General features: G+C 40.3%; 1 protein-coding gene and 1 pseudogene across 1 annotated transcript; both read left to right on the top strand.

Annotated features, from left to right (window-relative positions):
- The first annotated feature begins 4,507 nt into the window (after window positions 1-4,507).
- LOC121039518 (olfactory receptor 52B4-like) lies at window positions 4,508-5,452 on the top strand. Its single transcript, XM_040489762.1, has one exon. It carries the CDS (start codon window positions 4,508-4,510, stop codon window positions 5,450-5,452), a length of 945 nt encoding a protein of 314 aa, XP_040345696.1.
- Window positions 5,453-18,612: 13,160 nt separating this feature from the next.
- Window positions 18,613-19,556, top strand: LOC121039517 (olfactory receptor 52B4-like; annotated as a pseudogene).
- Window positions 19,557-21,897: the final 2,341 nt, after the last annotated feature.

Raw genomic sequence — 21,897 nt, 5'->3', positions numbered from 1 at the left:
TTTTTTTTTTTTTCCTTCCCTTCCTTGCCTTTTCTAACTTCTAGAAACCACCCACCCATGTTCCTTGGCTCAAGGTCCCCTTCTACCATCTTCAGAGTCAGCCATGTCAAGTTGAATCATTTCACATGACATCATTTCTGCCTCCCTCTTTCACATTTAAGGACCCTTATAATTACATTGGGCTCACCCAGAAAATTCACACTGATCTCCCAATTTTAAGGTCAGCGGTGTTAAAAAGAATGCCACAGGCCCAAGGTGGTGTTGCTTGCACCCTGGACTGCAAACCAAGACTTAATTGAAATTTTCAATTTCTCCAGGAGTGGACTTATAAATCGGTCTGGAATTTTGTACTCAGTACGAATGGGATAATCTGTTATGTGGGTCCTCTCCATCTCCCAAAGGAAGATGAGGTCATCCACCTAATAAGACTCCCTCCCATTCCCACTGAGGGAGGGGGACTTTGCCTGAAACAGTTGTTTCTTTTATTTTGCTAATAACTTTTTGCCTCATTGTCCTTCCTATAAAAACCTTGCATGTGTATAACTCCTTGGACCTTCCTTCTACTCTGTACATGGGATGCTACCTAATTCATGAATTGAGTAATAAAGCCAATTAGATCTTTACAATGTAGTGGTTTGAATTTTTGTTATTTAACAGTAGATTAGGAAACTTAATCCCATCTGTACATATTACTTTTAAATTGTACCGCTTACAAAATTTGAGAGTGTTGCCTCTGGAAATAGAATGGAATGAAACAATTAGAGGTCTCTAGGAAAGTAAACATGGAAGTCTCTTCACTGGCATAAATTATGAGGAGCCCTTTGGATTTCATTAAACACACAAACAAAACGTGGTATGTTAGAATTAGAAGTATAGGCTATATCACTTGTTAAAGAAACAATTTATTTTTGCTTATTTTGAATGCTATATTAATTATAAGGGTTTTTTTCTTTAGATTTTTAAAATGTTTATTCATTTTTTGAGAGAGAAATGGGGGGAGGGGCAGAGAGAGAGGGAGACGCAGAACCTGAAGCAGCTCCAGGCTCTGAGCTGTCAGCACAGAGCCTGACACGAGCTTGACTATTGGGTTTAACAATCCTGCATCAATGTCCACTTAATTCTTAGTCAAACTGGTATACCTTGAAGGGTAGAAAAGAATTTTTCCTTCTTTTCACTAATAAGTTTTTAGAAGAGCATGAAATATGGGGAACTATGGGGAACTAGCTATGATAATATACTTGTATGTATTTATATCAAAAGACACATTTTTCTGAAGGTGGGATTATTTTCTTCTTCCTGTCTTTGTTATATGATTAAAAACAATAATGTGCAAGATTGGTTTTATAATCAGTTAGAATATAAAGTTATTTCCAAGTTGAAAAAAGTTCCCACCCTACAGTCAGGATGAGCAAAATCAAATAAAATTACTTATAAAAGAATATAAAGAAAGCAGGAGAATTTTTTCTTCTAGCAATCATAAATGTGGATTTTTGGTGACCAAGCATTACTAGGTGGCAAATGAAATAAAAATGGGTCACAAATGTCAAGAATCATATGTGATCTACAAATTGTGCATGGACATTTAGGAACCCTTAGGAAAAATGAAAACTCACTGTGACTCCAGAATTTGAATCTTGGAGTGCCTGGGTGGCTCAATTGGTTAAGCTTCCAACTCTTGGTTTCAGTTCAGGTTATGACCTCATGGTTCATGAATATGAGCCCTGAGTCAGGGTCTGAGCTGATAGAGAGTAGCCTGCCTGGGATCCTCTCTCTCTCTGCCTCTCTCTCTCTCTCTGTGCCTGTTACCCACTCTCTCTCTTTCTCTTAAGATAAATAAACTTAAAACAAAAACAAAATATAAATCTCATGACCAATCCTGGGATGAATATAACTGCAACATCATCCTTCACATGAAAAAAAAAATTGAAAGTCATCTTTGCATATTGCATGTGTTCATATTGCAGATTGAAAATAAGTTTACTATCTATTCATTTAATTACATTAAACATTTTTAATGTTTATTTTTGAGAGAGCGAGAGAGCGAGAGAGAGGGAGGGGCAGAGAGAGAGGGAGGCACAGAATCTGAAGCAGGCTTCAGTCTCTGAGCTGTCAGCACAGAGTCTGACACAGGGCACAACCCCATGAACTGTGAGATCATGACCTGAGCTGAAGTTGACGCTTAACCGACAAGCCACCCAGGCAACCCTAATTTAATTATATTTAATGCCAGTGAAGGGATTAAAAGAGGCCTGTAGCAAGGCTGGTTTAGCTGGGAAAGCTTTTTTTAGTGAAACATCATAAATGTGAACATTCAATACGGGATGGAGATCCAAGCAGGTGGGAGGAGTGTGAGAGAAAATAGTCAGGAGAAGGCTAGGGAGGGAGAATGGCACTTAGGGATCTGGGATCCAGACCATGTGGAAGAGGGCAAGGGTGATGGAGACAGCTGTGTCCCTGGGGTCCTGATGTAACTACCTCCCTCAAGAGGTCTCATGAAAGAATATAAACAGCCCAGTGCCCAGCTCCTCAACAAGCTGAATGTCATCTCCAAAGAGCTGGTGAGTGAATTAGATCAAGATAAGGATTGGGCTGGTGTTATGTTCCGAGCAGGCCAGACAAGACAGGACTCTCATGCACTAAGAATGGTAAAAGACCAGAAACACCAATCTGTCTGGTTAGAGCAGAAGTGGAGAGGAGGTCTGGGAAGCTATATGGGCAGGTGAGGTTAATTAAGGGTGCTAAATAAAGAGAAGAAATCAATATATGGCAAGTGCTATAGTGAATTGACTAAACATGAGAAAACAGAAATGACATAGACTTACTTCAAATCTTTCTTGGAAAACAAGACAAGAGCCCAGTGACTGGGATCTCTGCTGGGCTTCCCAAATCATGGTATGGGAAGTAGACCAGGACACCTCAGGCAGGTGTGAGAAGGGAACTATGGGAGAGCAGCATTGAGTGGGACATTTAGGATGAACCAAACAGGCAAACCAAACAGGCAAATTCTCAACCTCTGAGCCACCTGGCTTCTCTCTTTGGCTCCAATTAATAAAATGTCTTCTGCTTCTCCCTTTCCCCAAATCCATGACCATCATTGGCTTCCATAATATGCCCCCCTCTCCAGCTCTGCCTTTGTTGATTTATGTCTTCCATGGCCTCTTCCTTCTTGCCATTCTTCTCCTTTCCTTTCACAATCAGGTCTGTGGGGTACATACCTGCCCTCACATACCTCTGATGCCACTCCACTGGTTTTCCTGCAGGAGATCAGCTGCCCCTATGAGAGAACCTTCTCATAGAGCAGCCATATGCTCTATAGGAGACAGTGCCCTGACCTAGGCCCGCTGAGTGGACTCCTTTGATTGGTGACTCTGATAGCAAACACTTTCTCCCAGCATCTGAAGGGTGGAAATTCGAGATGATTTCCCCCCCCCCCCCAGAATGAAAAATCAGGGGCACCAAGAGGGTAACTGGAGTGGAAGAAATAATGTTCATGAACATAAGATATACCTTAGCTACTAAGTTAGATATTTTAAACTACCCCTTCACTAGGGGGAATTAACATTTATCTCCAGTTCTTCAACCTATCTGCTTATGAAGTTGATTTTCTCTGAAACCATGAGCACAGATCTCAGGCAAATTCCCATTTTTTTCTATTTCCCCAGTTTGTAATATGGTGTCTAAAAAATAGTTACTGCTTCCTAAATGACTGAGTGAATGAATGAATGTACACTAAGAACTAATTGATAAAATTTCCACTTTTCATTCTTCCAAATATTATGGACATCCTTTCCCAACAATAATGCCTTATTTTCCAAATTCAATCATTTCTAAACTTAGTTTCTTAAGTTGTGAACATGAGCAGTGCCTCATTCAGGTACACACAGGTTCTGTCAATGTTACTTCTTAAAGGTCTGTTGACTCTCGTCACAAGTGAGCCAACTGAATGTGGTGAAGTCAGAGAGATATCAAATCTCATTTTCATCAATTAGGCCAAATCTGCCTGTATAAACACCTACCCTACTTTCTTCAGTATTCCCTATGCAAAGCTACCTGGAGCTGAATAAACACTGTTCAGTGAACAGGCTATGTTTTGATCTGAATACCCACATTTTCTTGTTTCCCTCCTTTTTCATTCTTTTCCTTATGTTAAACTACCTACCAAAAGGTCAAGTTCAAGTTCAAGAAACACCTTATTTACAGCCTTTTCAGATACATATAATGATTTTCTTTGTATATTCATAATCTTCTGATTGAGGGGAAAATACAATAATATGTTTTATTTGATTAGCTGGGGATATATACATGTCAATTAGACTATTACTTATTGAGGTAGAGAACATGTCCTATTGACTTTTTATGTTTCTTATTGTTTGCATGTTCAGAGAAGATGAAGAGTATGCAATATGCCAAAAGCTCCTTGTGACTTCACAAGGAATATTACAAGAAAATCTGTATTTTCATTTCTGTCAATGAATCAAAGGTGATTTCTCTGGTAGTCTCCACAGGTATGATTTCCTTAAACCACACTGGTATTAGCCACACAATCTTCCACTTCCTGGGCATCCCTGGGCTAGAGGACCAGCATGTGTGGATTTCCATCCCCTTCTTCATTTCCTATGTCATTGCCCTGCTTGGGAACAGCCTGCTCATCTGCATTATCCTCACAAAGCACAGCCTCCACGAACCCATGTACCTCTTCCTCTGCATGCTGGCCGGAGCAGACGTTGTCCTCTCCACGTGCACAGTACCTCAGGCCTTGGCCATCTTCTGGTTCCGTGCTGGGGAGATCTCCCTGGATCGATGCATCACTCAGTTCTTCATTATCCACTGCACTTTCATCTCTGAGTCAGGGATCTTGCTGGTGATGGCGTTTGACCGCTACATTGCCATATGCTACCCACTGAGATACACCACTATTCTTACACATGCACTCATTGGGAAAATCGGTGTGACCATCTTCCTGAGAAGTTTTTGTATGATCTTCCCCATAATATTTCTTTTGAAAAGATTGACTTTCTGCCAAAATAAGATTATTCCACACACCTATTGTGAACACATTGGCTTGGCCAAATATGCTTGTAATGACATTAGTGTGAACATCTGGTATGGAATTTTTGTCATCGTGTCTACAGTGGTCTTAGATGTCCTGTTAATTTTTGTTTCATATCTGCTGATTCTCCATGCTGTCTTCCACATGCCTTCACGAGATGCTCGCCACAAAGCTCTCAACACATGTGGCTCCCATGTCTGCATCATTGTCCTCTTTTATGGCCCTGCGATCTTCACAACCCTTACTCAGCGGTTTGGACGCCACATTCCACCTCATATTCACATATTATTGGCTAATGTTTGCATTCTGGTTCCACCTATGCTGAATCCTATCATTTATGGGATTAAGACCAAGCAAATCCGAGAGCAGGTGGTTCACATATTTTTTCCAAAGCAGAAATGACTTTGGAAGAGGAACAGTATTTTCAGCACCTCTAGTTCTCCATGATGTGGTCTGAGGAAGCAGTGGGTGGAAACACTAATGGCAAGCTGAACTACTAGGAAGTAGCCTAGTGAATTCTGTTTCTGGGGCAGGTTCACCAGGGAGGTGAGAGGACTTAACATCTTCTGTCAAAGCAACAGAGAGAGCCATGCCATGTTTGACTGAACAGGCTACCTCCTGAACAGAGCCTGTGGCTGGACATATGAATTTCCAGAGTCATGTATCCTTATGTCACTAGTCTGATTTTTGGTTATAGATGAAATTGTTGGGAAGGAAAAATTCTTTCTCTGCCCTTGAAGGTGTTCCAGCTGGAGTAAGAATTAAGTTGACTTGAGTTAGTTAACAGAAGAAAAAAAGTAAGTTTTATTATGTGTGCACAGAAGCCCAATAATGAAATTGAGACCTAAAGAAATGACAAAGGCAGGTAGTTTTTATACTTTTTAGACAAAGGGACAATACATCTGTGAAGAATTGACAGTATAAAGAAAACAGGTATTTGGGAGCTTAAATTAGTAGGGAATTCTAAGCAGAACTAAGGCTGAGGTAGTAGATTAGAAAAGGAGAACAAATATTTGTTTCTACAGTGTTCTCAAATTTAAAATACCTTTCTCTGGTGATAAGGATGTCTTTGTACTTCTTGGCACTGGGAGGATATTTTTCACATGGATGATTTGTTTTCTACTTTCAGGGGGACAGATAAGGGTCTGAGTGTCCTTGCATTGACTGTTTCTTAAGTAGTTTTTATTGAAAATAATTAATGTGCCAAAGTGGCACATTTTGGGGCACCCTCCCTTGGCCCCTATAAAAAGAGAGTATTGCTCTGGTCTTGGAAGTTGTTAAATTATTCCTCACTGAATTCATGTCCTCTGAGACATCTTGTGATATCCCTGGACAATCACATACAAACGGCCCAATGTTTCAGTTACGCAGGACAAAAGACTTCTGGAGATCTTATGGACAGCATGGTGATGAGAGTTAATAATACTTCATTGCATAGGGGCACCTGGTTAGGTGTCTGACTCTTGATTTCGGTGCAGGTCATGATCTCATGGGTTTGTGAGTTTGAGTTCCACATTGGCCTCTATGCTGACAGCGTGGAGCCTGCTTGAGATTCTCTCTCTGTCTCTCTCTTTCTCTAAATAAATAAATAAATAAATAAATAAATTTAAAAAACCTATTGCATATTTGGTATTTGCTAAGAGATTTGACTTTAAGTGTTCTCACCCCCCTCACTCAAATTGCAGCTATGAAAGGTGAATGATATGTTAATTAGCTTGATTGTGGCAATCATTCACACATAATGTATACATATGTCAAAATATCACATTGTATACCTTAAATATATAAATTTTTACCTCTCAATTATACTTTAATAAAGCAGGAAAAAAGAAATCATCTCAAATATGACAATTAGATTTGTTAAATATTTGGTATGCATCTGTCCATATTTTTCTGTATGTATCTTTATGTATCTGTGTAAAAATAATAAAAAATATAAACATACTCATAAATATAGACAGACACATATGTAGTTGTATGTTTGGAAAAGGTGGAATATTGGGACTCCTAGATGGCTCAGTGGGGTAAGTGTCCAACTTTGGCTCAGGTCATGATCTCATTGCTCATGGGTTTAAGCCCTGTGTCAGGCTCTGGGCTGACAGCTCAGAGCCTGGAGCCTCCTTCGGATTCTGTGTCTGCCTCTCTCTCTCTGCCCTTCCCTCACTTGTGCTCTCCCTCTTACTCAAAAATAAATAAATAAACATTAAAAAAGGAAAAGGTGGAATATTAACTATAGCAGTCTATAAGATACCATCACTTAACTTGTTCATGACCTACATCAGTAAGTTGTGAAAGGGCCATTGGTAAGTATTAATCCCTAAAAAGGGAAAAGAAATTTTTTGTAGAACACTGGTCACAGACACTGGAAATTGTCTTCCTACTCTTGACCAGGGATAATCCTACTGATATGACATTGACTCTTGGCCAGAGGAAATGGGGGGACCTGTGTGATGCTCTAGAGAGCTGGCCTATTACAGCCAACACTTGAATAGTGGAACCACAACATGTGTTTTTACCAGTTACATTTATAGCAGCATGTTATTTTGGAAGGTAGAATAGAGTCTGTGCTAGACACAGGAGCCATTGCATGAGCCCAAGATGAGACCATTATTTTTGAAATGATGGATGTAATGGTGTACTGGAAAGACATTCCACAGAGATGGAGTCAAAACAACTCCTCAAACCCTCTTTGTATGAAACACAAATGCCTGACAAGCACAGACATGGATGTGAACTCATGCTGAGACTGCCATCCTGAGTAGCAGCAAGTAAATGTTTGCTTTAAGAAGTTATTTCCCAGGATGCCTGGGTGGCTCAGTTGGTTGAGCATCCAACTCTTGAATTTTGGTTCAGGTCATGATCCCAGGGTTGTGGGACCAAGTGCTGCATCAGGCTCTGCACTGAATGTGGAGCCTGCTTGAGATTCTTTCTCTCTCCCCCTCTGTCCCTATCTCCCGCTCACACTTTCTTTCTCTCTCTCTCTAAAAAAAAAGAAAAAAGAAGTTGTTTCCCATGTGTATTTTCCCTTCACTTACTCTGGGTCTTCGATTCCATAGTGCAGCCTGAATGCTCCTCACAAAAGCCAAATGTCATCCCATCTCCTTCCCGCTCCAACTTGCTTAAAAAAAAAAAAATACTAGGCACTACCACCACTGTAAGCTATTGAATGAGTTACTTGTATAAATGGATCCAAGTCATTTATATAAGAACACTCTTAGGCTTAAAACATATTTAGGTATATACTGTTCAATAAACACACCTTAAACAAACAAAAGTTTGTAAATAAAGGAATAACTCAACAAACATTAAATTATGCCCACTATAAATTACCAGGACTAAGCTAAGGCCTGGAGATAATCAGTATCACAGTCCCCTTTCTTAGGGAGTCCATAAACTAGAGTTGACAAAAATTAAGGGATTAAAACACAATGTGATAAATAATGTAGAGAGCACTGTGGGATAGGGTAGGACAGTCACTTCTGTGAGAAGTGCGAGTCTCCCAACTGTGAGAGAGAGAACTCTTCCTGCATATTCCTGTGCTGAATGTGGACAAGTACCTAGAATTAGCCAGGTCAAGGGCTTGACAATAGGAAGTGGCCAATCTGAATAGTGGCAAGGTGAGGAAAGCAGTGTATGGAAGAGGAGGGGCAAGAGACATTCCTGAAGAGATAGGAAGGAGGAGAGCAGGAAAGCCTTCAATATTGTAGGGAAGCAGCAATTTCCTCTGCCAGTCAAGGTCTTTCAACTGGACTAAGAATTAAATTGACAAGAGATAGATTAACAGGAAAAAAATCTGAAGTTTTATTATATGTGTACAGAGGCCAAGTAATGAAATTGAGACCTCAGTAAATAACTAAGGCAGGTAGTTTTTATACTTTTAAACAAAGAGACAATATATTTGTGAGGAGTTAACAGGACAAAGAAAACTTTGGGAGCTTCAATTTGGAAGGAATTTGAAACAGAACTTGGGCTGGGGAGGTTAATTAGTAAAATGTAACAAGGGTTGTTTATATAGACTTCTCAGCTCAAATTCCCACCTCTAGTGATAAGGATGTCTCTTTACCCTCTGGTACAGGGAGGGTATCTTTCACATGGAAGATTGATTTATTATTTCCTGGAAGCAAGGGGTGGTGGTGGTGATGTCAGCGTGTTCTTTTGCATTGGCTGTTCTCAAGTAAATTTTACTTAAAATCATCAATGTGCCAAAGTGGTGCATTTTGGAGCGGCCTGCCCTTGGCCACTACAATAAGGAGTTCAAAGAAACATGCCATCCCAACATATACCACTGTGGAATACTGATTATTTTGAGCTTAAGGTGCTCAAGAAACAGAAGATACAACAAGAATTCTCTGAATTACCCCTTCCTACCTAAAAAGTAGCTATATAATTTCCCTTGAGAAAAGTGCCCTTTCTGTTCCAGAAAGGGAAGAACATTGTCATCCCCAGAGACTGGGAATCCATGCTGAAATGGATCTGTACAAACTTATTAAAAAAACCCTTATATTCTGCCACTTCCTGTATCCCTTCCCCAGATAGCTTTTAGTCACATCACCACATTTCCTGCCCCCAGCCCAAACCCTTTGTCTTCCCATTCCTTTTCTTTCTTTTCTTTTCTTTTCTTTTCTTTTCTTTTCTTTTCTTTTCTTTTTTCCTTTTCTTTATTTCTTCTTTGTTATTTTATTTTATTATTTTTAAATTTACATCAAAGTTAGCATAGAGTGCAACAATGATTTCAGGGATTCCTTAGATTCCTTAATGCTCCAACCAACTTCTGGTTTAATTGATTTCTTCTACTGTTTTTTTGGTTTCGCTAACATTAATTTCTGCTCTAATCTTTATTATTTCCTGTCTTCTGCTGGTGTTGGGTTTTATTTGCTGTTCTTTTTCCAGCTCTTTAAGGTGTAAGGTTAGGTTGTGTATCTGAGACCTTTCTTCCTTCTTTAGGAAGGACTGGATTGCTATATACTTTCCTCTTATGACTGCTTTGTTGCATCCCAGAGGTTTTGGGTTGTGGTGTTATCATTTTCATTGGCTTCCATGTACTTTTTAACTTCCTCTTTAACTTCTTGGTTGACCCATTCATTCTTTAGTAGGATGTTATTCAGTCTCCAAGTATTTGTTACCTTTCCAAATGTTTTCTTGTGTTTGATTTTGAGTTTCATAGCGTTGTGGTCTGAAAATATGCATGGCATGATCTTGATCTTTTTGTACTTGTTGAGGGTTGATTTGTGTCCAGTGTGTGGTCTATTTTGGAGAACGTTCCATGTGCACTGGAGAAGAATGTATATTCCACTGCTTTAGGATGAGATGTTCTGAATATATCCATATATATATATATATATATATATATATATATAGCCATTGTTTCCTTGTCGATTTTCTGTTTAGATGATCTGTCCATTGTTGTAAGTGGGGTGTTGAAGTCCCCTACTATTATGGTGTTATTATCAATGAGTTTCCTTATATTTGTGATTAATTGATTTATATATCAATTATATCAATCTCACATTTGGTGCATAAATGTTTACAATTATTAGGTCTTCTTGGTGGATAAACCCCTTAATTATAATATAATGCCTCTCTTCATCTCTTGTTACCATCTTTATTTTAAAGTCTAGATTGTCTGATATAAGTATGGCTACTCTGGCTTTCTTTTGTTGACCATTAGCATGATAGATGGTTCTACATCCCGTTACTTTCAACCTGAAGGTGTCTTTAGGTCTAAAGTGGGTCTCTTGTAAACAGCATATAGATGGATCTTGTTTTCTTATCCATTTTGTTACCCTATGTCTTTTGATTGGAGCATTGAGTCCATTGAGGTTTAGAGTGAGTACTGAAAGATATGAATTTATTGCCATTATGATGCTTGTAGAGTTGGAGTTTCTGGTGGTGTTCTCTGGTACTTTCTAGTCTTTGTTGCTTTTGGTATGTATGTATGTATGTATGTATGTATGTATGTATGTATTTTTTTCATCTTTTCTCCCCTCAGAGAGTCCCCATTAAAATTTCTTGCAGGGCTGGTTTAGTGGTCACAAACTCCATTAATTTTTGTTTGTCTGGGAAACGTTTTATCTCTCCTTCTATTTTGAATTACAGCCTTGCTGGATACAGAATTCTTGGCTGCATATGTTTCTGATTCAGCACATTGAATATATCCTGCCACTCCTTTCTGGCTTGCCAAGTTTCTGTGGAAACTTCTGCTGCAAACCTCATCTGTCTTCCCTTGTAGCTTAAGGACTTTTTTTCCCTTGCTGCTTTCATGATTCTTTCCTTACCTGAGTATTTTGTGAATTTGACTATGATATGCCTTGTTGATGGTCGGGTTTTGTTGCATCTAATGGGAGTCTTCTGTGCTTCCTGGATTTTGATGTATGTGTCTTTACCCAGGTTAGGAAGGTTTTCCACTATGATTTGCTCACATAACCCTTCTACCCCTTTTTCTCTCTCTTCATCTTCTGGGACCCCTCTGATTCTGACGATCCTTTTTAATGAGTCACTGATTTCTCTAAATCTTCTTTTTTTAAATGTTTATTTAATTTTGAGAGAGAGAGAGAGAGAGAGAGAGAGAGCGAGAGCAGGCGCCAGGGTGGGGCAGAGAGAGAGGGAGACACAGAATCTGAAGAAAGCTCCAGGCTCTGAGTTGTCAGCATATAGTCCACCACAGTTCAAACCCATGAACTGTGAGATCATAACCTCAGCTGAAGTCGGACGCCTAACCAACTGAGTCACCCAGGTGCTCCAATTTCTCTAATTCTTAAATCACACTCTTTTGCCTTATTCTCCCTCTTTTTTTTTTTTTACTTCATTATTCTCCATAAGTTTGTCCTCTCTATCGCAGATTTGCTGTTCTGTCTCACCCATCCTTGCCACTGAGGCATCCATTGGAGACTGCAGCTCAGTTATAGCATTTTTTATTTAATCCTGACTAGCTTTTATTTCTTTTATCTCTGCAGAAAGGATTCCAATCTATTTTCAACCCCAGCTAGTATTCTTATTATTGTGATTCTAAATTCTGGTTAAGACATCTTGCTTGTGTCTGTGTTAGGTCCCTGGCTGTCGTTTCTTCCTGCTCTTTCTTTTGGGGTGAGTTCCTTCATTTCATCATTTTGAAGAAAGAAAATGAATAATAAGGTAAAAAAAATTTTAAATTATAAAATTAAAAACCACACAAAAAAATCAAATAAATGATGCTAGATCCTAAGTGTGTTTTGATCTGGTTGTTGAAAGGATCTTCACAGATTAGAGAAAAAAGGGAAAAGAAAATTAAAAAAAAGAAAAAAAAGGAAAACATTTGAAAATTTGAACAAATGAATACAATGAAATAGAATAAAATGAAATGATGGAAGTAAAATAGAATTTGAAAAATGTACAAAAAATTAAAAAATATAGTAGAAAAAATTAAAGAAAAATATTTTTAATAAAAATTGAAAATAAAAATAAATTTTTTCTCTTTCTGTATTCAAGAAAAAGAAAAGAAACAAAAAAGAAACAATAATTGAATAGATGGACAAGCCAGTAGACTGAAATATGATTGAAATTACATCCTTTCCCCTAGAAGTGAAACTATGAAGCACTTTATAATCTGTAAACTAAGCAGGTGGGGAGACTTGTGGTGTTCCTGAAAAGTGAGATTGGCCCAGTTGGGAGGGGCTTAGTGTAATGGCTCTGTTCTCCACTAGATGGCTCTACTTGGCTTATTGGGGTGAATTATTATGGTGCTTGTAGGTGTGTATGCACATGCATGGGAGGAGTGAAAATGGCATCACCTAGCTACTCAGTCTCTAGTGTCGGAACTCTGTGCTCTCCCCGACCAGCAATTGTGCACCAGTCCTCTGTCTCTGGCCTCCATCCACTTCCCACTTTTACACTGTCTGTGACCAAGCCGTCAGGTTGCCAGGGGGCACCTCCCTCCTGAGTTTTATTTCAGATGCGGCTGTGTTTCCCGACCCCTCACTTCTGAGGGACTGCGGCTTGGGCCCACTCAGATCCCCTGGGGGAGGGTCTCACCAAGCAATGGCTTGGTCACCCAGCTGCACCCAGGAATGTTTGGGGGACCATGCTGCTGCTGATGCCCAGAGACTGCGACTGGGTGCCAGCCCGCCCCAGAAAAAGTTCACGAGATTGTGTAGCAGCAGTGTTTCAGGGATTATGGTAAGTCACAACACACATCAGGCACCAGGCTTCCCCCTTAATGTCCTTGTTCCAGCACCAGCAAATGTAGTTGTTTTCTGGGGTCTGCTGGGACCTTGGTGGCCTCACAGCCTCTACCAAATGTCCTCCAGCAGGGGAACCTCCTCTCCCCATGTTGCCTGCACACCTCGCAGGTCTCACTCTCTGCTCCTGGGGATTCACCTTTCCCACCAAAGCACCACCAGGCATCGAGCTGCGGCATTTCAGACTCTGTGCTCCCCCTGTTTATATAGAGTCTTAATGGAATTTAAACACTCTCCTTTCTCCTTTCTCCCTTTATTCTTCAGTCCCTACAGCTGTTTCCACTTTTTCACTTTCTCTCCAGCTGCTTTGGGGGGGGTGGTGGGTGCTTTTCCCATACTCCCCCCACCCCCATCTCTTTCCTCTCTCTACATACAAAAGTGGCTCTCTGCCCTCCGCAGCTTCTCTCTCCCCCAGTTCACCTGTCAGTGCTGCATACCTGCTGAATTCTGTGGTTCAGGTTGTGCAGATTGTTGCGTTAATCTTCCAATCAGTTTTCTAGGTGTGCAGGATGGTTTAGTGTTGATATGGGTGTATTTCATGGATGTGAGACACAAAAAAACCTTCCATACTGTTCCACCATCTTGGCCCCTCCTCCTCAAGTTATATTTTTTGATTGATAATGGGATTAATGCTTACTACTTCCCATTATAATAGGGATATTTCACATAACAATGCTAACATTGAATTTCTTGAAAATAATACGTGTATACATGTAATCTTGGTTGGAGGAGCAGCTGGTGTGGGCATGACTGAGGAACCATCAGGACCTGACCCATGTACATTCTGCTATGGTCCCTTGGGTATCAGCTTCCTCTGCAGTCTTTAGGCAAATGCATAAATGTCTGCTGCCTGATGCCTGTTTCTCAGCCTTTACTTGATTCATCCCATTGTAGCTCGTGAGGACTCCCTTTGAAGCAGGTGAAACTTTAATTGCTATGAAATGAAATTTCAGGAAGAAGACCAGGAATTGTGGGGTTATGGGGCATAAGGCTGATGGTTGAAAGTATTAGGACTTTTGTGGGGAGTCAGGTGTGTTGAACAGGGACAGCAGCAGGGGCTGAAGCTCATTCTGTCCCCTCTGATTGCAAGAGCGTTCTGATCATCAGACTGCCTACCGCAAGGACAGTGGCCTGTAGTCAGTGTTTCTGAGGTCTGAGAATTGTCTGTTTATAATATTATTATTATATATATTCAATATAATGCATATAGGGATATCATCTTCATAGTTTGAAGCTGATGACACAGGAATATTTTCACCTAAGGAATTGTCAGGCACTGTAAAACTTGGGCTTCTAAAAAAAATTTAAGGAGCTGTTTTACCAGCACACCCCTAGACTGGAGGTACAAGTATGGACTGTTCCAGTAGAATGTAAAGGGCTGTCTAGGAGGGGAGAGGGGGGAGACTTTGGGCTTGCACCCACACTGGCTCTCAGTGTGCTTGGAGCCTCAAGTCCCTCCAGAGAGGATTCCACACTAGCAGCAGACCTTGATCACTGTGAACATTTTAGGCATCAGAAGAGCCTCATTCATGGCTCCTCTCATCACCCTTTATACTTTCCATCCAGTATTTATCATTACAGAGTAATCACATGGTGCCTCAGTGTTCTGGATTATGGGAGCATACATATCTTAAACAGACCTTAGAAAGTTTACAGTCAATTGGGAAACACTGACAATAGGCTAATATCTCTGAGGTAGGTGCTCTGGTGATTAGACTTCTTGTGAAATCAAAGGAGGGGAAAGAATGAGTTGTGGCAAGAGGCATCATGTGAGCACACTCCTGATGTAGGGGACAGACAGTGAGAGGGCCCTGGGTTGGTGCCATGGCTCCACAGCACAAATCAGGGATAGAGGCAACTTGTCCAGGGGATTGAAGATGCCTGGATCAAAGTTGCAGAAGCCTTCATGAGGCACTTGAGAAGATTGTGGTTTTTTTTTCTTTTCAGTTTATTTATTTTGGGGGGGGAGGGGCAGAGAGGGAGAGAGAGAGAGAGAGAGAGAGAGAGAGAGAGAGAGAGAGAATCCCAAGCAGACTCCACACTGTCAATGTGGAGTCTGATGCGGGACTTGAACTCAACGATCATGACCTGAGCTGAAGTCAACTAAGAGACCATGCTTAACCAACTGAGCCACCCAGGTGTCCTGTCACTCGAGAAGGTTTTTAAGGTGGCCACGAGTTACATAAGGAGCCATTCCAGTTCATGCAAGTTCACCCAGAGACCAGCCCCCAACTGGCAAGCTCCGTAGCCTATATTCTTTTCTACTCCAAAGAACCCTTCTGTGTGCTGCTGCCAAGATATCCAGAGTCCATCAACCTGTGTAAGCTGGTCCTCTTCTTCTCTTTATAGTTACTTGAGACTTAGTTTCTTTCCCTTCATCACTTTTTCCTGCTATTCCTTTGCCAGTATAGTGGCACACACACTTGTCCATCACCCCCAATGGCATTTTCATAGCAATTTCGATTTCTATCTACTTCTCCAGCAGGATGGCTTTCCCCCCCTCCCTATTTATTCTTATAGTTGTTGTGTGGCCACAGACTGACCTAGTGGTAGCTGCTGTCCATCCACGCACAACTTCACAAGCCTCTTGGGGGCTCTGTTCATGTGATTTTATTTTCAGGACAGTGTTAGCCATTTCTCAGGGGCAATATAACAATGAAAATAGGACTGGGTTTTCCTAGTCTGGAAATTAAATTTAATTTTTAAAAAATGTTTATTTATTTTTGAGAGAGAGAGAGAGAGAGAAAGAGAGAGAGAGCAAGCAAGCATGAGTAGGGAAGGGGAAGAGAGAGAGGGAGACACAGAATCTGAAGTAGGCTCCAGGCTCTGAGATGTCAGCATGGAACCCAATGTAGGGTTTGAACTCGTGATCCACAAGATCATGACCTGACCCAAAGTTAGTCGCTCAACCAACTGAGCCACCCAGGCACCCCCTCGATGTTAAATTTATAGGTGAGGAGAACAAACCTGGAAGCGAGGCTATTATTTACATGTGCACTTACTATGTGCAAGGCACTGAGCAGACATGGAGTGAATACAATGATGAAGACAATAACTTCTTTTTCTGTCTTCTCCACCAGTCCTCACAGTCCTGCTTTCCCTCGATCCAAGTTAGCACCTGGTTCTTTCTTCTGTAGGACACTGGACAACAGAGCCATCTCTCAGCTTCTCGCACTTCTTATGGCTTGGATTCAGGACACAGTGTTCTGTGTCTTCACCAAAAATTTACCCCTTTTCTTTTTAGAGACATTAGCAATGAAGCAAATAGCAAAAGTGGGTGGAGTTTCAATGATAAGTAATTATGAAGACTTTGTAGTATTATTCCTGGTCTTGACCCTGTGGTGAAGGGGGTAGGATATGGCTGCCTGTTGGGGGGCTGTCTTTGTTCCACTGCGCTCACCCCTTGAACCTTCCCCAGGTTGGGAGGGCATCTCACTTCCAGTTGTTTAGAAAGGTCTCTTTTTCTTAACCCATTTCAAAGATGAGGAAATTACGTCCAGGAAATTTTGAAAGGTTTCCAGCTCTGTGCTTTGAGTTGTTTTTTTTGAGGCTGAAATTTCTGTTCTAAGAAGTGGATTGTGGGAGATGCAGGAGAGAAGCATCAAAGGAAAACACTTCAAAAGGGAAGGGCTGGAGAAGGTGCAAAACCTTAGGACATGTTTACACAGCTGCGGCTCAGAAAGCCTAGAGCCATTAACATTGTCCAAGGCCGGATCCTCCTTTACACCTGACCCTTCCTAGTGTTATAAAAACCAATTAACTCGAAATTCAACCTTGAAAAGCTAAACCATTAGATTGATTAACGCACTTGCTTTGCTGACTTTATGCACGTAGTCTTTAGCAATTATCCTAATAAAAAGAAGCTTCATTCTGGAGTCGGGGCCTCATTCCGACTCTAGTACGAGGACCTTCACTTAACTGCAGTTTGTTTGCGGACTCATCTTTTGCGACTCTGGCCATCGTCCCTGCAACAGTGGATGGTGACAGTCCATACTAGCCTGTGTTGGCAGAAGAAATGAATGATGTGTAGTAAGTAACATTTTCATATCACTGCCGAAAAATGTGAAGCTACTTTAAGATGATACTTTCTTGATCTTACTTCACTGCAATAGTAATTCACCAATACATGAATTTCTCTCACTAGGGCAAACTTCATCAAATTCCAGTCTTTGCTCTCTTTTTCCATCACTTCTCTCTTCCACATAGTTGTCAGATAAATATATCCAAAGTGCTTTCCAATTTCAAAACTGTTCATGGCTGATCTTTTTTCCTAACTGATGAAGTTCATCCCCTTTAATTTATTTTCAGAGTCAGTCTACTTTTGTTGCCATCTTTTTTTCCAACTGCTCCAAATTTGCCACATCACAGCCTCACAGAGCTGAAAGCTGCTTTAGACATATTTTGCATTTGTGGGCCAAGCATTTCTTCTTGAATTCCCAGATGACTTTCCCCCATTCATTACTGGATACTTCCTCAACCTGATGGCATCCTACTTTATTTTCAAGGCTAAGTTCAGATATGAAGTCATTCTTAAAACCATTACAAATATAAACAATGAGAATTACTTCCATTGTGTTTCCATACTAAAATTTACTTGTATAACTAATATGTCAACTTAATAATTTAATTTTAATTAATGTAAATGTCTCTTATGAGCTTAGGAACTTATTTAGAAAACAAACCGTATCTTTTTAAAAATTTATTTTTTATTTTTAAAAAGTTTTTAAATTCCAGTTAACATACAGTGTTATATTAGTTTCAGGTGTACAATACAGTGATTTAACACTTCCTTTTTAAAAAAAATTTTTTAACGTTTATTTATTTTTGGGAGAGACACAAAGCGCGAGCAGAGGAGGGTCAGAGAAAGAGAATCTGAAGCAGGCTCCAGGCTCTGAGATGTCAGCACAGAGCCTGACGCAGGGCTCAAACTCAAGAACCATGAGATCATGACCTGAGCTGAAGTCGGATGCTTAACCCACTGAGCCACTCAGGTGCTCCATGATTTAACACTTCCATACACACCAGGTGCTCATCTCAGCAACTGCTCTCCTTAATCCCCATCACCTATTTCACCTATTCCCCACCCACCTCCTCCCCACCTCCCCTCTGTCAACCTGCAGTTTGTTTTCTGTAGTTAAGTGTCTCTTTCCTGGTTTGTTTCTCTCTTTTTTTTTTTTTCCCCTTTGTTTGAACAAATCATCTTATTTACCTTTAGTATCATAGTTCCTGTCACCTTCAGAATGGAATAGAATTAGATAAATGTGAAAAGCTGCTGGTAACAGCAAAAACAATCTTGGTGTATGAACTGAATTTTCCTCTCTGTTAATAGGAAGGTTGTCTGATCCAGGCATGACTACCTTAAACCACACTGCTGTTAGTCACATGGTCTTCTGTTTGCTGGCCATTCCTGGCCTTGAGGACCAGCATGTGTGGGCTTCCATCCCCTTCTTCGTTTCCTATGTCATCGCCTTGCTTGGGAACAGCCTGCTCATCTGCATTATCCTCACAAAGCGCAGCCTCCACGAACCCATGTACCTCTTCCTCTGCATGCCGGCCGGAGCAGACGTTGTCCTCTTCACGTGCACAGTACCTCAGGCCTTGGACATCTTCTGGTTCTGTGCTGGGGAGATCTCTCTGGATCGCTGCATCACTTAGCTCTTCTTCATCCATACCACCTTCATCTCTGAGTCAGGGATCTTGCTGGTGATGGAGTTTGACTGCTACATTGCTGTATGCTACCTACTGAGATACACCACTATTCTTACATGTGCACTGATTGGGAAAGTTGGATTGACTATCTTTCTGAGAAGTTATGGTACAATTTTCCCTATAATGTTTCTTCTGAAAAGATTGGCTTTTTGAAAAAGTAGCATCCTCCCAAACACAGCCTGTAATCATACTGTCTTGGCCCGTGCTTCCTGTAATGACATATGACTAAACATCTGGTATGTGGTTTTGTCCTAATGTCAACAGTGGTCTTAGGTATCGTGCTAATTTTTATTTCATATGTGCTGATTCTCCACGCTGTCGTCTGCATCCCTTCTGGAGATGCTTGTCACAAAGCTCTCAATACTTGCGGCTCCCATGTCTGTGTCATTGTCCTCTTTTATGGACCTGGGATCTTTACAACACTTACTCAGCAGTTTGGATGCCACATCACACCCCACATTCATGTTCTTCTGGCCAGTATCTACATTCTGGCTCCTCCTATGCTAAATCCCATCATTTATGGGATAAAGACCAAACAGATCTGGGACCAGGTGGTTTACGCATTGTTTACAAAGCAGAAATAATTTTGATGTGGAAGCTGGCATTCTTTTTTTGTTAGCAATCCTCTCCATGGATGGAGTAAGCTTTAGCACCAGTTTATGGCAGCAGGTAAGATACTAGTCAAATGACTCCAGGTGTTGCTGTTTCTAGTGAAATTGCATGAATGTGATTTTTGTACATGTTTCTTCCAAAGTCTCCAATATGTCATTGAATATCAGTGTTTGGGGCCTTGGTTAACTTTCTCCCCATAGAACTGAGAACTAGATCAGGGCACCTCTCTGTGTCTTCTTCACTTACCTCTCTAACCCTAGACTGGAGAATTACATGAGATGAATCTTGGGCAGTGATTTTCTTCTGACAGTTGCCAAACTCTTCTTTTCATCCTTGTGACTTATTTTATAACTGGCAATTTGTACATCTTAATCCCCTTCACCTAATTTCTCCCATCCCCAGACCCCTCTTCCCTCTGGTAACACCAGTTTGTTTTCTGTATCAATGAATCTGTTGCTGTTTGCTGTTTGTGTGTTTAGTCCCTCAGAAGTTTGTTTTGAGAAGCTACTATAAGTGGTATTTAAAAAAAATTTCTTTTCCAAATGTGCATTGTTTTCCAAAATTGCCAAACAATATTGAATTCTACATCTGTAGAAATACAATTGTTTGGTATGTTGACCTTCATCCTGCAGCTTTACCTTATTCCACTTACTAGTTCTTGTAGCTTTGTTGTTGTTGTAGATTCTATCTGTAGTTTTTCCTGCATATGTACAGCCATGTTGTTTTCAGAAAAATAAAGTTTTATTTCTTCCTTTTCATGAAAGAAAGAGTTGATGTTATGGTTTTGGTTTAGAAGGCTGGCAACTCACACAGAAATACCATGTTGCAATCTGAAGGCAGAATTCCATTCTCCTCTGTCTTTGCTCTTAAGGCCCTTAACTTATTGAATGAAGCCTATACACCTTATGGAGGGTTATCTGCTTTACTCAAACTTTAATGATTTAAATATTAATCACATTAAAAAATATCTTCACAGCAACATCTAGACTGGTGCTTGACCAAATAATTGGGCACCAAAGTCTAGCCAGGTTGACACGTAAAATTAACCATCATAACATCCCATGTAAGATTGTAATCCCTGTGACATCTCACCACTCTGTGGCTCTGAGCCCTTTTCTTTTTTTTTCTTACTTGGTGATGTTTTATTTCAGGCATTAGAAAACAAAAAATCTATGAAAAAATCAAAGTCTGATGATACTTTTAAGAGTTCAATTCTCTGAAAATGTAAATTTTATTTTCTTGTTTTATGCAGTGACTGAATACACAGAGGGACAATGACCAGACCATATATAAATATAGAACACTGATCCACAACCTGAAGCAACTTGCCCAGGAAACCAATTTGTTATCTACAATAGCCAGCCTCCTACAAGTCAAGACTTGTAGTCAGACTGCTGTCTCTGATATCAATCTAGGAAGCCAAACAATGAACCCTGTAACAGTCAGCCCCAAACATCCAGGTCTTGAAGAATAACTGACAGCTTCTCTAATTTTTGTTCCTGCTACCAACTTAGGCCAACCAGGAAAAGATAAATATGTGCCCCTAACCAATAACATGGGATGCCCCACTTCTAGTTAGCTCACCTACAGCTTCTCCACTTTAACAGCCTTCAATTAGAGCACATTTGAAGTCTTCCCTTTTTCCACTCTAAAACTTTCCCATTCCCCTGCCTGCCTTTAAGTCTCTGCCAAAATCCAAATGACATAGTGGCTGATTTCCCTACCAGTACTCTCTGAATAAATGGACTTTGCTAGTTCTCATTTGGTTGGTCTTCGTTATCTATATAAGAGTAACACAGATGATGTTTTAAAGACAAAAACAAATGTTGAAATACATTTCATCTAGATTATAGAAAGGACTGTTAGGGTTTGTATCCTAGTAGAGATTATCCTTTGAAGCATTAAAGGGTCTTTGTCCATTCGGGAAGATACCATTCTCCAGTTGTTATTTGTTATATATATTTATATTTCCCAGGAAAGAAAAGCATGAGAAAAGCCAGTATAGACATCATGAAACTAATTCCTTAGTAGCTAATTTTTAGATTCTTTTTATTTTAAACTTGTTTTGTTTTTAATTTTTTTAAATTTACATCCAAATTAGTTAGAATCTAGTGCAACAATGATTTCAGGAGTAGATTCCTTAGTGCCCCTTACCCATTTAGCCCATCCCCCCCTCCCACAACCCCTTCCATAACCCTCAGTTTGTTCTCCATATTTATGAGTCTCTTCTTTTTGTCCCCTTCCCTGTTTTTATATTATTTTTGTTTCCTTTCCCTTATGTTCATCTGTTTTGTCTCTTCAAGTCCTCATATG

This window comes from Herpailurus yagouaroundi, unplaced genomic scaffold (assembly GCF_014898765.1).
Source record: "Herpailurus yagouaroundi ecotype Mexico unplaced genomic scaffold, PumYag 180, whole genome shotgun sequence".
Taxonomy (NCBI): Eukaryota; Metazoa; Chordata; class Mammalia; order Carnivora; family Felidae; genus Herpailurus; species Herpailurus yagouaroundi.
This window is presented reverse-complemented; position numbering and strand designations above follow the sequence as displayed.

Excerpts from the sequence above, each read along its gene's own strand:
- LOC121039518 (XM_040489762.1), top strand. The coding sequence starts at position 4,508 with ATGATTTCCTTAAACCACACTGGTATTAGCCACACAATCTTCCACTTC.